We start from the raw sequence: 14,453 nt of genomic DNA on the forward strand, positions 1-14,453 counted from the left end.
AATTGCAGAATACTTACTGATCCATATTAATCAAGGGACTTTTTTTACTGAGAATTCCCTACATTGATGAAATCACAGGTTAATTCTAAAAAATACTCTCCATTTATCTCTTTACGTTTTAATTGAGTTTACCTTGATAATTTTATTTTTAATTTGCTTCTTTTAGTTTGGCAAATACCAAATTGAAATGTGAAGTGGTTGCGTTGACCCTTCCCTTATTATCTTTGATGACTGCTATTCAAGGAAATGTTTTTCCTTTTTTTTTTCCTGTTGAATTTTCCTACTGAATTTCCTGACTCTTACTTGAGTTCTTTATTGACTGTTGTTGTTGGTCAGTTATTTTAGTCCTGTCTAATTCTTCATGACCTCATTTAGGGTTTTCTTGGCCAAGGATATTGGAGTGGTTTGCCATTGCCTTCTCCATTTCATTATACTGGTGAGGAAACTGAAGCAAATGGGATTAAGTGACAGCTAATGTGTATGACTTCCTGACTCCAAGCCCTGTACATTACAGTCATGTGTGTGGAATTCTAATGAAATGAAGACATTTATAGCTCATTTAAGAGTTTGCAAAAGATGTATTTAGCCATAGCATAGGAAAGATACTTGATGAGGACGTAGCATTTAGCTTGGGTAGAAGCATATAGAAAAGCATGCAAGTAAGCAGGTCAGAGCAAGGTTACTTCTAATTCCTAGAAACATTTAGGAAGGCTCAAAGACCCCAGGCTCAGAGTTTGCAGGGTATGTTTTATGCTTTTAGGTGAACTTCTTAGCTCCCTTTGTCAACCACATCTCAAGGGCAGTTTCTATATATATGTATATATTTTTTTTAAGGAAAAACAAATCTAACCTGTATGAAACAAGGTTTTAGTAAAAACTTGCCCAGACCCTTTATGGGAAGGGATTTCACTGGGCACATCCTCATATCACACACTTACTCCAAATTGCAACATCCCACTCTTAAATTACTTTTGTATTTAACATATATATTTTATATTTTATATATATATATATATATATGTACTCACTATTCGCTATTTAATTATATGCAAATGTTTAATAGATGTTTGTTGATTGATTAAAAAGAATGACAGTTATACAAGGAATATTCTGCCTTTAAATTGGGGAACATAAGTTGCAGGATAATGCCTTTTTTAAAAAAAATCCTTACCTTCCATCTTAGAATCAATACTGTTTATTAGTTCCAAGGTGGAAGAGTGGTAAAGGGCTAGGCAATGGAGGTTAAGTGACTTGCCCAGGGTCACCCAGCTTGGAAGTGTCTGAGGCCAAATCTGAACCTAGGACCTCTCAATTCAACTAGCTATCCCCTGGATTGTGTCTTAAACATCTCCATTATATGCATATTTATTTTATAGTTTCTTCCTATGCTGCGGAAATTTGGGGGTTAAATCAGTTATATGATGCCTTATTCTCCCACCATCTGCTGCTTTCTCTCCTACCCACATGCTTCTGAACAAAAATGGAAAAAATTGCAAAATTATTCTGACTGGGTTCATTATAAATTTATGTTACATAATCTTAGCTGGACCCTAATTACAGACAAGGCAATCTTTTTACACCTTTGTAATTAATTTAATATCCCACTCAGCTTTAATACCCCTCTAATCTCTCATAAGTCCCCCATACCTGTTTTAATAAGACTTTACCTCATATTTCACTGAAAAAATTGGGATCATTTACCAAGAGGCTCCTTCTTCTCTCCTTCACTCAAATCACTCAATTTCCTTTTGCCACTCTCTCCTTCACCTTTACTTCACATGAAGAGGTGGCCTTTTCCTCGTCCACACAAATCCCATTCCATCCTGTTCTCTCTTGCAGATTGCCCTGCCTTTTTATGTCCTCTTTCTCTTTAGTCTCTCCTAGTCTTTCAGCTGCTTCCAGGATGTGCCCATTTCTCCCTCTTTCTCACCCTGTGCCTTGATCCTGCTAAGTACTCCTTTCTTTTTGTGTGTGTGTAAGCTTCCTTTAAGATGGCATATTCTCTTCAGGATATCGTCTTTATAGAGATTCTTTTATTCCTCATTCAAATAGTACAAAGCATTTTATTAGATCATACTCCTTCATGTTTAGAGGCAGACTATAAAAAGTCAGCATATGTAGATCTATGCCTTTTCTTCCCCTTTAAATTTGTGTTCTTACAGGTAAATCCATCTAATCAAGAATTATCAAATGTCTTAAACCTAATGTCTAGCTGGGGTTTTAAAATAACAAAACTTTATCTGCAAAGCAGGTAAGTTATTTTGCTATTCACCCCTGTCCTCATTGTAGCTTGCTAGTCTGTGTTCTGATTGGGGGTTGAGAACATTTGATAATGTATACCATAAAAGGGTTACTGTATACAATATAATTACCTTTCATCAGTGAATGCAAATCCAAATTTTTCTAAAATTCTGCTCATCATTTCTTATAGCACAATATTATTCCATCACAGTCATATATTACAATTTGCTCAGTCATTTCCTTATTGATGGACATCCCCTTACTTTCCAATTCTTTGCCACCACAAAAGAGCCGCTATAAATAATTTTTTCTATAAATAGGCCATTATCCCTTCCCTTTTTAAAAAAATCTCTTTGGGATATAGATCTAGTAGTGCTATTGTAGGATTAAAGGTTATGCACAGTTTTAAAACTCTTTGGGCATAGTTCCAAATTGCCTTCCAAAATAGTTGGATTAGTTCACACAATTCCACCCACAATGCAATAATGTCCCCACCTTCCTACGTCCCCTTCCAATATTTCTCATTTTCCTTTTCTGTCATATTAGCCAATCTGACAGGTGTGAAGTAGTACCTCCAAGTTGTTTTAATTTGAATTTCTCTAATTAGATTTAGTAATTTAGAGCAATTTTTCAACTTACTAGAGGAAACTTTGATTTCTTCCTCTAACATTGCTTATTCATATATTTTGACCATTTATCAATTGGAAAATGATGTGTATTCTTATAAATTTAACTCAGTTCTCTTATATTTGAGAAATGAGGGCTTTATCAGAGGCACTACCTATAAAGTTTTTCCTGACTTTCTGCTTTTCTTCTCATCTTGGTGTATTGATTTTGTTTGTGCGAAAACTTTTACAATATAATCAAAATTATCCATTTATTATTTCATAATGCTCAATCTCTTATTTGATCATAAATTCTTCCCTTCTTCATAGGTCTGACAGGTAAACTTTTCCATGTGTTTTTGCTTATGACATCACCCATGTACCATTTTGATCTTCTCTTGGCATATGATGGAAAACTAAAAGATTTTGACCAGATAAAGTTATTCTAGAATTCACAAACTTGGAGATGAGTATTTGTGAATGATGGCCAAGGTTATGACCAATTTTTTGTGTGGCTAAGATGAAGTGGAAAGTCATGGGAAGTGAATGAGTTGAGGAACTGGGAGTTTAGGGTGTTTGAAGGCATTTCAGTATATATCTTGAAGCCTCCTATTATAAGGGTGGAGTTGGGTTGGAGAAAAATTATGAGGCAAGTCCTGACCTCACTGAGGAAGAAAGAAGAATGTCCTGAAAGTCTGTAGACACCAACTCCCAGGGTTTGTTGGTTGGTTTGTTTGTTTGGTAGATGTTGATTTTACGAACCCCAAAGAAGGAGAGCTTATTAATTTATGGGGTTGAGGGAGAACTTGGATGCAGCATTGAAGAAGGAGAATTCCAATTCTGCAACCTCAGATAGCAACATGAGGGGAATGAGTGAAAGTGTAGCCAGTGTTGGAAAGATTGTCCAGGAAAGCTATGTCATCAGAAGAGAACCAGGGCTTGGAGGGAGCCAAAAGATGAAAAGAGTGGGAAAAGGAAAGATTTAAAATGAACATTAGTATGTGCGGATGGAGCAGACATTTTATAGGGCACAGTGGAAGGGATGGGTAATGTTTGGTTGGGACTTTGAGGGAATCAATTAAAGGAAATGGAAATAAGGAATCAGACAGTGATCATGGGGAATGGAATGATTTTGGATGAACAAGGGTTTAGAATCACTGGAATATGAAGCATATGAACAAATGCAAGTTTATCATTGAATGAAAATTTTAGAGATACTTTCAAAATCAATAGAGCCTTGGCAATTCAGATAAAGGAGCAAGAATTGGGAGCAGACGTGCTTGTGATATTCTTGTTCTCCAAGGCAGAGCAAGCTGCAAACTTCATGAAATAGCAGCTTCTCCCACCTTCAGCAATGGGAGGCTGCTATAATGGAATGACACTTCTTTCCCCACGGATATGTGAGGTGCAATGCTAAGGGACCTGCCTCTCCGCTTCCTATCTGAGCATTAGACACAGGCGCCAGAATCTGTGAGAAGCGCTAGGAATACAAATATGAGCAAAAAAGATAGGGCCTACCCTGAAGGACCTTCCATTTTGGTGGAGGAAGACAGCACATTAAAGAAAATGTGTGCTTGTATATTATGTTGGTGGGAGAAGAACGGAATGGTACTTGGTTCAGGAACAAGGCTATGTGAAGAAAAGTCTGAAAGGTAAGGAGTGGAGCTGAATGTGAGTGAGGATGTCACCCTAGATCTGCCTGACTTCAAACACTCTGCCCTGCTGTCTGCCCTGCTGTCTGCCCTGCTGGTAAAACACCTGAGAAATACAATACACTACTACGTGGCCTACTGACTGTCCAGGTAGACACTCTTGGGTTATCCAAAACTTAATAGGAGGAAATTTTCTCAGCCATAGCAGAAGAAAAATATTCAACGAGGATATTCCTTGAGGACATCATGAGTTGATTTAGATAAGTGAATCACCTTTGTTTAAACACCTATAAAAGCAGGGCTATTTTATGTTCAAAAGGCCATGAAATTATGTCAACAGTTCAAGCTAGTGAAATCCCATATGTAGAGTTTTAAGAAAAAAACTAGCCTAAATGGAATAGGAAATGGAGTTTCACTGAATTCTACCCCTTCATCTCAAGGCTGTTGAGTCTTCTTAAGAGGGATTGTGTACTACTTGGGGCACAGTGGATAGAGTGCCAGGCCCGGAGTTAAGAAGATTAGCTGTGTGACCCTGCCTCAGTTTCCTCATCTCTCAAATGAGCTGGAGAAAGAAATAGCAAACTACTCCAGTATCTTTATCAAGAAAATCCCAAATAAAGTCACAAAGACTCGGACACAATTGAAGTGACTGAACGACATCAAAATTTAAGAAGAAGGAAGGATTTCTAAAGTACCTTCTGTTCCTGGCACTGTGCCAAGTGCTTTACGAATGTTATGCCATTTTGTCCTCGCGACTACTGTGGGAAGTTGGAGTTATTATTATCTCCGTTTGCAGATGGAAAAAAAAGTGAAGCACACAGTGTAGGTGATTTGCCCAGCCTGACGTAACTCCTGAGGATCTCAGTCTGGGTCTGAAATTGGGCTGATTACCAGGCCCTACACCTTATCTGCCTGGGTCATGTAACTGCCTAATTTAGGTTTCACTAAAGGAGGAAAAGAAAACTAGAAAGAGCCAAAAGAAAGCCATGGAAGAGTAACCGAATATGGCAGACCAAGACAAACTCCAGTGTCCTCAGTCCTGGGGCTGAGCAAGTGTGTGCGCATGGTGAGGGTGCCTCACTTTTTGCCATTCCTATTGAATTTTGGTGTAAAGAGGCTGCAGCCAGGGTGATCCCCATGGTCATCCTTGCTTTAGGGACTGCCTGGCGGAATGCCAGATGCTTGTCCCATTGGGGATCCTCCCAGCCCAGGAGAGAGCCACATCTGGGCCGAGCTCTTTGTGAACCGAGTGCAAAATCACGTGCCAGAAATGGTGCTGCTTAGACTTGGAAGCCTTCTCTGTGAAGAACTTAGACAGCAAACATTAGGTCCGTTTTATATTAAAGTAACTCCATGGCCAGAGCTTATTCTTCTGTTCATCCCTTCCACGGTCCCCTGATGTCTAAGCCTCTGCCCCGCTGGGGCTGAGGTCCATGTTCCTGCCTTCCTCTCCATGGCCACTCTGCCAGGCTCAGACTGCAAAGCTCCTGTGCGCTTTCTTTTTGCAGATGAAGTTTTACATTGTGCATATTCAGTGTTAAAAGATAAATGAGTGTGTCTGTGTCGATATTGCATAACACTCTACAGATATTGTATGCATTTCTGAGTTTATACCTGCCTTGTCTGTTAGCCTTTGCCTGTTGTCTGAAGCTTCTGCAAAACTCCAAAATTCCTATTTAATTCCTTATGTTGATCCAAGAGATTAGGAAGTGATGTGGAAGGGATCCCTGGAGAGTACCAAGGACTCTTGGTTGAGCTATATTGTTATTTCCTCATTCACAGAGTGATAAGACTCTCTTGAAATTCACTGTGCTTTCCCAAGGCCTTGAGGTGGTGATAGCCATTAGCCATAGAAAGGCATCCAGTCCCTTTGAATCGCCCCAAATTCAATTCCTTTTTGATGCTTTGAAAGTTAACTCAGTTTTGAGGAGATTCTCTACTGGAATTTGGAGGAGGTCTGAATTAAGCCCCGGGATAATCCAATTTGTAGTCCCAAAAGATTAATTTTCATGGTACACTTCTTTTTTTTTTTTAACCCTCACCTTCCATCTTGGAATCAATACTGTGTATTGGCTCCAAGGCAGAAGAGTGGTAAGAGCTAGGCAATGGGGGTCAAGTGACTTGCCCACCAGGGTCACACAGGCTGGGAAGTGTCTGAGGCCAAATTTGAACCCAGGACCTCCCATCTCTAGGCCTGGCTCTCCATCCACTGAGCTACCCAGCTGCCCCACGTGGTACACTTCTTAAGGACCCAAGACATATGCAAATCCTTCTCTTCTTTCTGAAAGATTGGACCTTTTACAATTAGGCATTGGCAAGGAGATTAGGAGGTTGTTGTTCAGTCATTTCAGTGGTGTCCAACTCTTTATGACCCCATTTAGGGTTTTCTTGTGCCAAGTTTAAAATTCTCTGGAGACTGTATATTAATTTACAATTATTTAATAAATAATAAAAAGCTAGCCAGAGAAGAAATGTCCTTCTAGCTACATGTTAACTGGCCAGTCCCTTAACAAGCTGCCACTGAGAGCCAGTCCTTGCTCCATATTCCCAGCCCCAAAAGCCTGGATTTACTGTCTCTCCTCTAATTGATGCTCTTAGGGAGGTCTCTTTCCAGAGCTCCTCTGACTGGGGGACTCTGACCTCACTCTGGGCAAGCAGCAAGGGTCTTCCAGATGCCAGGAATCTGGAGGCTTTAAAGTGGTACCACTAGCTTAAATAGCTTGTTTGCAGATAAACAACAGGCTTTGTCTGCATTCTTATTCATAACTGGAGTGTGGGGCAAGAAGCAAGAATTATACTTCAATCTTAATATTAAGCCTTTCTCCCTTTTTAAAACCCAAAGTTTGTCTTGGGGTACCAAAGAAAGGGGCTGAGGCTAGTGTTCAATTTCCATACTTGGCAAAGACACTAGAGTAGTTTGCCATTTCCTTCTCCAGCTCATTTTACAGATGGGTAACCTGAGGCAAACGGGGTTTAATGACTTGTTTTGAGGCCAGATTTTAAGTCAGAAAGACTTATCTTCTTGATTTCAAGCCCGGCTCTCCCTAGGATTAGGGTGTACCTTCCTAGAAGTGATCACTATTTCTAGGGGTATTTCCAAAAGTACCACAGAAGCAATCTCTGCCTTGTCCATTTCCTTCAGCAAAAGTCATTCTGTTTTGATTTTACCAGACTATATCAATTGTCCTGACTCGGGCTATTCCTTTGGACGATATTCCCAGGCTCGTTCAATATTGGAACAAAGTGAGATATTGGTAGGTCATACAGCAATGAACAAAAGATTTAAATAGTTGAAGAAGGACTTTCAACAAGGATAGGCATTGTGGACATTGAGTTGATTCTCCTTAATTACCTGTTGTCATACACCAAGTGGGGAGCACTTTGGGCTAAGTCTGCTCAGATGTTTAGGAAGTAATATCAACAACGTGAGCCATTAAGGTCGCACTGATGGTCTCCATAATCTTTCAAGTAAAAATTAAGATTCAGGGGGAAGGGGCTAGGGTATTGCTCCCAACAGAGGCTCAATAAAAAAAGTACTGGCATCTCCTGAAATAATCTTACCCAAGGCATTTCAAGGAGAGGCACAAACTTGTAATAGGAGGGGCCAGGAGCCAATAATTCTTAATATAAATAGTAACAAGTCAAAACGCAGAAATTCAGCATAAATATGAACCTAATATACTAATTAATTGGCGTTAGTCCAATAATACATCTTGTTCTCCATGCAGATATTTAAGTAACAGAGCAGGGAGTCAGACCCATCCAGCTGGCAAACCTTCACTGAGATGTTTGGAAATGCATATGTGCAAGTTTGTATGTTTTATTGTGGTGATGGGAGCTCATCTAGTATCAGACTTGAAGTGAGTAGAATTTTTTTCACTAAACCCTCCAGATTTTCCTGCTTTTGTAGGTAAAGTATTAAGCTAGCATTGAATTTCTGGAAGGCTGTATTTCAGTCAGTGGATTGCTTTGATTCTCATATGTGACGTTCTTTCTCCTGCCTTTGTGACTTTTTAAAAAAATATGAACTTAAACAGCAAATAAAACAGGAATTTCCATATACATAATAATAAGAGAAGAAAGAATTACACACAAAACTGCCGTTTTCTATTGTTACTTGTTTTTCTTTGTAAGTCTACAAGTTCAACCAATAGCTTTCAAAATTTTAATATATATGTATGTATGTATGTATGTATGTATATATGTTTATATATATATATATTTTTTGCCACTTGCATGTGATAACAAATTCCCACACAAGTTTTCTTAAGTTATGTGATCAAACTTATCTCCCTTCCTCCCTTACTTTCCCTCTCCTGGTGCTGGCTAGTGATTGGATCTGATTTATACATGTATTATATGTAAAATATATCCATATTGTTCACTTTTATAAGTGAATAATCTTATAAAACAAAAGCTTCAAGCCATAAGCCCAAATAAATAATTGAAAAATCATATGCTTTCATCTGCATTCTGAGTCCAACAGTTCTTTCTTTGTCATAAGCCCCTTAGAATTGTCCTGGATCATTGTATTGCCAATAATATTTAAGTCGATCACAGTTGCTCATTCCACAATATTACTGTTACTGTATATAGTATTTTCCTTGTTCTGCCTATTTCACTCTGCATCAGTTCATGTAGGTCTTTCTAGCTTTTCCTGAAACCATCCTGTTCATCATTCGTTATAGCACAGTAGTGTTCTATCACCATCATATACCACAATTTGTTCAACCATTCCCCATTTGAGGATTATCCCTTTAGTTTCTAATTCTTTATCAACACACACACACACACACACACAGCAAATAGCTTTCAAAATTTTCCTGATTGTGTTTCTTTTTGGGCTTCCTTTGTTCTCTGTTTTCTTAGAAAAAAAGATGCATCAATGTCTCTTGTTTTGTGTTACCATATACCTCTTGTCTTTTCACTGCCTCTTCCTTCCCAAGGGGGGAAAAAGAAAGAAAACAGCTCTTCTAACTAATGTGCACATTTGAGTACATGTCCCCCAAAATGGCTTATTTCGAATCTTGAATCCATCACCTTACTGTCAAGTTTAGATGTTTGAAAGGTAATTACTTATATCCTTTGAACATTTATCAATTGGAGAATGGCTCTTATTATTTGAATTTAAATCAATTTTTTCCATATCTTAGAAATGAAACCTTTATTAGTGAAAATTTTCTTATAAAAGTTTTTTTTTTTTAAGTTGCTTGTTTTTATCCTGTGGCTTTTGTTTGTGCAGTAACTTTTAAATTTTATCTAACCCAAATTGTCCATTTTGTCTTCTGTGATTTTCCTTGTTTCTTATATCAGGAACTCTTCAATCCATGCATAATTTCTGATCTGTTCCTTTAATTTGACTATGATGTCTCCCACTATATATATAATGTAACCATTTGAAGCTTATTCTGTATTTCTGTCACATTGATTTCCAGTTTTCCCAGTAGTTTTGTATAATACTGTGTTCTATCCCTCATAGTTGGGGTATTTGAATTTATCAAGCTCTATGCTTCTTAATATCATAGACTTACCCCATACTATTGATCAACACACTCTGTTTTTTAGAAAACAGTACTATCATTTTTATGATGATTTCTTCATACCATAGTTTGAGATCTAGTAACATTAAATCTTTTTCACTTCTCCTCCCCCTCCCCCCATTATTTCCTTTGAGATTTTGGTCTTTTTTGTTATCCCAGATGAATTTCATTATAATTTTTTCCAGATTTGTAAAATTATTCTTTGGTAGTAGGGTAGTATTTCTTATTTAGGGTTATCTTTCATGTGTATTCATGTAAAGAATGTTTTGTAGCTGCATATGTATAGTTCTTGGATATGGCTTATTAGTTAGATTCCTAAGCATCCTAAAGTTATTTTGCCCAGTTCTAAGTTTTAAAGACTGAATTTCTTCCATGACCTTTTTTGATCTTCTTTTTCCATTTGGTCCATTCTACTTTTCATGGCACTCTTTTCTTAACTGAATTTTTTTGCCTCTTTATCTATTAGGTCAATTCTGTTTTTCAAGTAACCTTTTTCTTCATTGGATTTTTGTGCCTCTTTTTCCAGTTGACTAATTGCTTTTTAACCTGTTATTTTTTTTTCCATTACTTTATTTTCTTTTTCCCATTTTTCTTTTCTTTTTTTTTAAACCCTTACCTTCTGTCTTAGAATCAATACTCTATATTGGTTTCAAGGCATAAGAGTGGTAAGGGCTAGGCAATGGGGGTCAAGTGACTTGCCCAGGGTCACACAGCTGGGAAGTGTCTGAGGCCAGATTTGAACCTAGGACCTCCTGTCTCTAGGCCTGGCTCTCAATCTACTGAGCTACTCAGCTGCCTCCTCCCATTTTTCTTCAACGTTTAAGTGTTCCTTTTGCTGCTGTTTACTCATTTTCCCAGGTTTTTTGTTTGTTTTTTTTTTGTCTATAGACTGGAAATTCTGAAAGCTGCCAGCTGATTCTGTTTCCTCTGCTGCTGGCTTGCAGGGATTGGCAATGTGAACTATTTTGCCGTGAGGCTAGGTCTTCAACATAGCAGTGTAGGCTTGAAAAGGGCCTAATGCTGTGGACTTCTGGACCTCACTGTGAACTGATACCAGGGCCTGGGACTTCAAGGGGTGAAAGTTAAAATCAAGTTAAAATCTTTAACTTTTTTACAGGCTGTCTTCCATGTCTGAAAAAAATCTCCCTCCTTAACTTCTTCTCTTAGATTCCCTAGCTTAAGTGTTGTGACCTTGTGCAAGGACTTTTTTTGAGGTTCCTCCCATACACACTATTTTCACATCCAGAGAATTGTGAAAATTCTTACTTGTAGGGAATGACTCTTAAATCTTTTCTGGTCCTGGGATGATAAATTTTTCTTAGTTAGTATTCAGGATGGCTAACAACGTTCAGATTTAATGTTCTTGGTAAGGAACTTGAGCTACTCAGATAAGAGACAAATTGGGAGAACTATTTTTATAGCCATCACCAAAATCTGATATGAAATAAAATAATTTAAACATAGCTAAGAGACTTTAAATATAAAGAAAATATTTTGCCAATGAAAATTGTTATAAAGTTATATAATGTTATAAAAGTTATAAAATGAGTTGAGCGACTCATTTGTAGTAATTAACATCATCTCCATATATTAAAATATTTCTTGTTTGAAGGCATTTTCGACAATCCCCCACGTTTACCTAAGACATCTGTCTTGGTCTTTAGTGAATTGGAACAATGTGAGATCTTCTTATATTTGGACCTAATGAACTTTTTTTAGGATAATATAGTCTTTCTGCATATGAGTCCAAGGAAGCAGGCTAATAATGACATGCTTTTGCCGCTTGGGGATGGAGCATATTTTTAGTTGTACACTGGGAGTTGGGTTAAAATCATATCGGCTGTGGTTTTCTCTCTTTAGTAGGGTACCATTTTCATTCTCAGTGAGAGGTTTTGTTTGGGGTATCAGTAAACCAAAGGACAAGTAGGCATTCAGTACTTTATAAATAATAAAACCACTGGAATTTTGCATCGGCGATGGGTGTGAATTTTAGATTTACTCCACCCTGCTTAGTCTAGCATCTAGGAATCTAGCATCTAGTCTAGGAATGTATACACCCCTACTTAAGGGTTAAGTGTTGAGGAAGATGGCCTATGACAGACATGTGCTAGCAAGTGACAAATAAGAAACAACTGACAGACCACCTGGGCTGTCCTAAGTCAAGCTTAAGCTACCATTGATACATGTGAGATGCAGGAAGTGATGTAAAAAAGAGGATATATATTTCATGTCACTTCCTCTCATGGGTCTCTCTCAAGTGGAGACATGGCTCTCACTCTGGCTGGTGTGGCTCCTGGCAGCGTTCTGGGTGTCCTGGCGGTTTGGTGGGTTTGTGGCTTGCCGGTGAGGTAACTGGGGGAATCTCTGTAGCATGCATTAGGTGAGGCGTCTTCCCTGAGTGACCTGGGTGAGTGTTTAGGCTGATTCCTTTTTCCTTTGTCTTCTAAAACGGTATTCTCCTAGGAAACCCCTCATCTACGAGGAGGCCTCGTGACTGAAAGCTGAGCTAGATTAAATCTTGGAGGAGGCCTTGTGTCCGAGGTCTCTGAACTTCCCTTAGTTTAGGCTAGGCCAAAGAAATCTTATACCTCATTCCTCTCTCTCTTCTTCTTAATTCCTTCCCTCCATATTAGTTAAACCCCCATAAAATTCCCAAACTTACTTGAGTATTTTTATTGGGATTTGAATTAATCCCTGGCAACCACTAGTATAATATATTCAGTCAACAACCCCTAAATTTACCCCTTACATAGGAAGGGGTGGGGGGAGGGAATAGAGGGAAAGAATATGATTCTTTTAACCAAAGAATAATGTTCTAAATTGACTAAATAAAATTTACAAAAAATAATAATAAAACCACTGGGACAAACCACTCTAAAGCTGTAACCACAGGAACCAAAACAATAATGAGAACTAAAAAGGAATAAAAACACTATCCTTGAAATATAGTGCTGATATTGATAACATACAACACAAACTTATTTTTTTCTCTTTCTATTCTTTGGGCAGGCAGGAATTTGTGGATGCTTATGTCAACTATGTCTTCCACCTATCAGTCCATGAATGGTACGCAGCCTTTTCGAGTGGTTTTCTGAAGGTGTGTGGAGGCAAAGTACTGGAACTCTTCCAACCTTCAGAACTCAGGGCCATGATTGTGGGGAACAGCAATTATAACTGGGAGGAATTGGAAGAGGTAAGGGAAATAATATAACATTTTGGTGGAGAAAGAGCAGGAATACTCTGGATTGGGCCTTTTTATGAGTTTAACCTTTTCAACATATACTTCAGCTTCTTAGATTTCACTAACCTTTAGTGGGCATCTTTAGTCTATGGGAGACTGTCCTTAACCATTTATTTTTTTTCAGTACTTTTCCTCTAAACATGTTTGCTCCCTTTTCCCCCTTGGCTTTGCTGAGCCCGTCCTTGCTTCCCCATTCTTCCACAGGTAAGCCAGTGCTTCCCTAATGTCTAGCAGGGACAGCTTCTTCTCTGTTTTCATAGTTCTGGTTACCATTCCACCTGCCTCTCACCTCTTGAGGGTATGCCCATAGGACAGATGAACAAATCTGTGGATTTTCCCAAGTTTGTTGGTTTGCATCAATTGTGTTGTTTGTTGGTATATTTACTGTCTTGGGGAAGGGAAAGGCCCTAATTACTGCTATTATTTTCATAAGTTCTTTGTTAGTACTATTATTTTTTAAAGTATTTTGGATTTTTTCTTTAACAGAGTACAATCTATAAGGGAGATTACTCACCTACACATCCAACGGTGAAAATGTTTTGGGAAACTTTTCATGAATTTCCATTGGAAAAGAAGAAGAAATTTCTTCGTAAGTGTTATTGAGAAGTGTGTCTCAGTTCAGTAATTAAACAAGCACATTTATTTGAAAATTTTTATTTAATTAATTAATTTAAAATATTTTTCCATGGTTACGTAATTCATGTTCTTTCCCTCCCCTCAGAATTGTCCTGGATTATTGCATTGCTGCTAGTAGAGACGTCCATTACATTCGATTATGCCACAGTGTATCAGTCTCTGTGTATTAGATTCTCCTAGTTCTGCTCCTTTCACTCTGCATCCATCCCTAGAGGTCATTCCAGTTCACATGGAATTTCTCCAGTTCATAATTCCTTTCAGCACAATAATACTCTATCACCAACAGATACCACGATTTGTTCAGCCATTCCCCCTCATTTTCTAATTTTTTGCCACCACAAAAAACACAGCTATAAATATTTTTGTACAAGTCTTTTTCCTTATTATCTCTTTAGGGTATAAACTTAGCAATGGTATGACTGGATTAAAAGGCAGTCTTTTAAAGCCCTTTGGGCATAGTTCCAAATTGCCATCCAGAATGGTCGGATCAATTCACAACTCTACCTGCAATGCATTAGTGTCCCAATTTTGCCACATC

General features: G+C 38.1%; 1 protein-coding gene across 9 annotated transcripts in view; it reads left to right on the forward strand.

Moving 5' to 3' along the window:
- Nucleotides 1–14,453, forward strand: part of HERC3 (HECT and RLD domain containing E3 ubiquitin protein ligase 3) — a 159,138-nt gene that overhangs the window by 137,850 nt on the left and 6,835 nt on the right. For 5 of the 9 annotated variants that reach the window (XM_056803314.1, XM_056803316.1, XM_056803313.1 and 2 more), the window contains 3 exons: nt 8,227–8,358; nt 13,048–13,231; nt 13,766–13,868. In XM_056803314.1, the coding sequence (XP_056659292.1) occupies nt 8,227–8,358; nt 13,048–13,231; nt 13,766–13,868 (419 nt within the window). Of the gene's footprint in view, nt 1–8,226; nt 8,359–13,047; nt 13,232–13,765; nt 13,869–14,453 lie in introns of those variants that run through there. The other 4 variants (XM_001365041.4, XM_007495699.3, XM_056803317.1 and 1 more) reach the window with 2 other exon arrangements.

This window comes from Monodelphis domestica, chromosome 6, assembly GCF_027887165.1.
Source record: "Monodelphis domestica isolate mMonDom1 chromosome 6, mMonDom1.pri, whole genome shotgun sequence".
Taxonomy (NCBI): Eukaryota; Metazoa; Chordata; class Mammalia; order Didelphimorphia; family Didelphidae; genus Monodelphis; species Monodelphis domestica.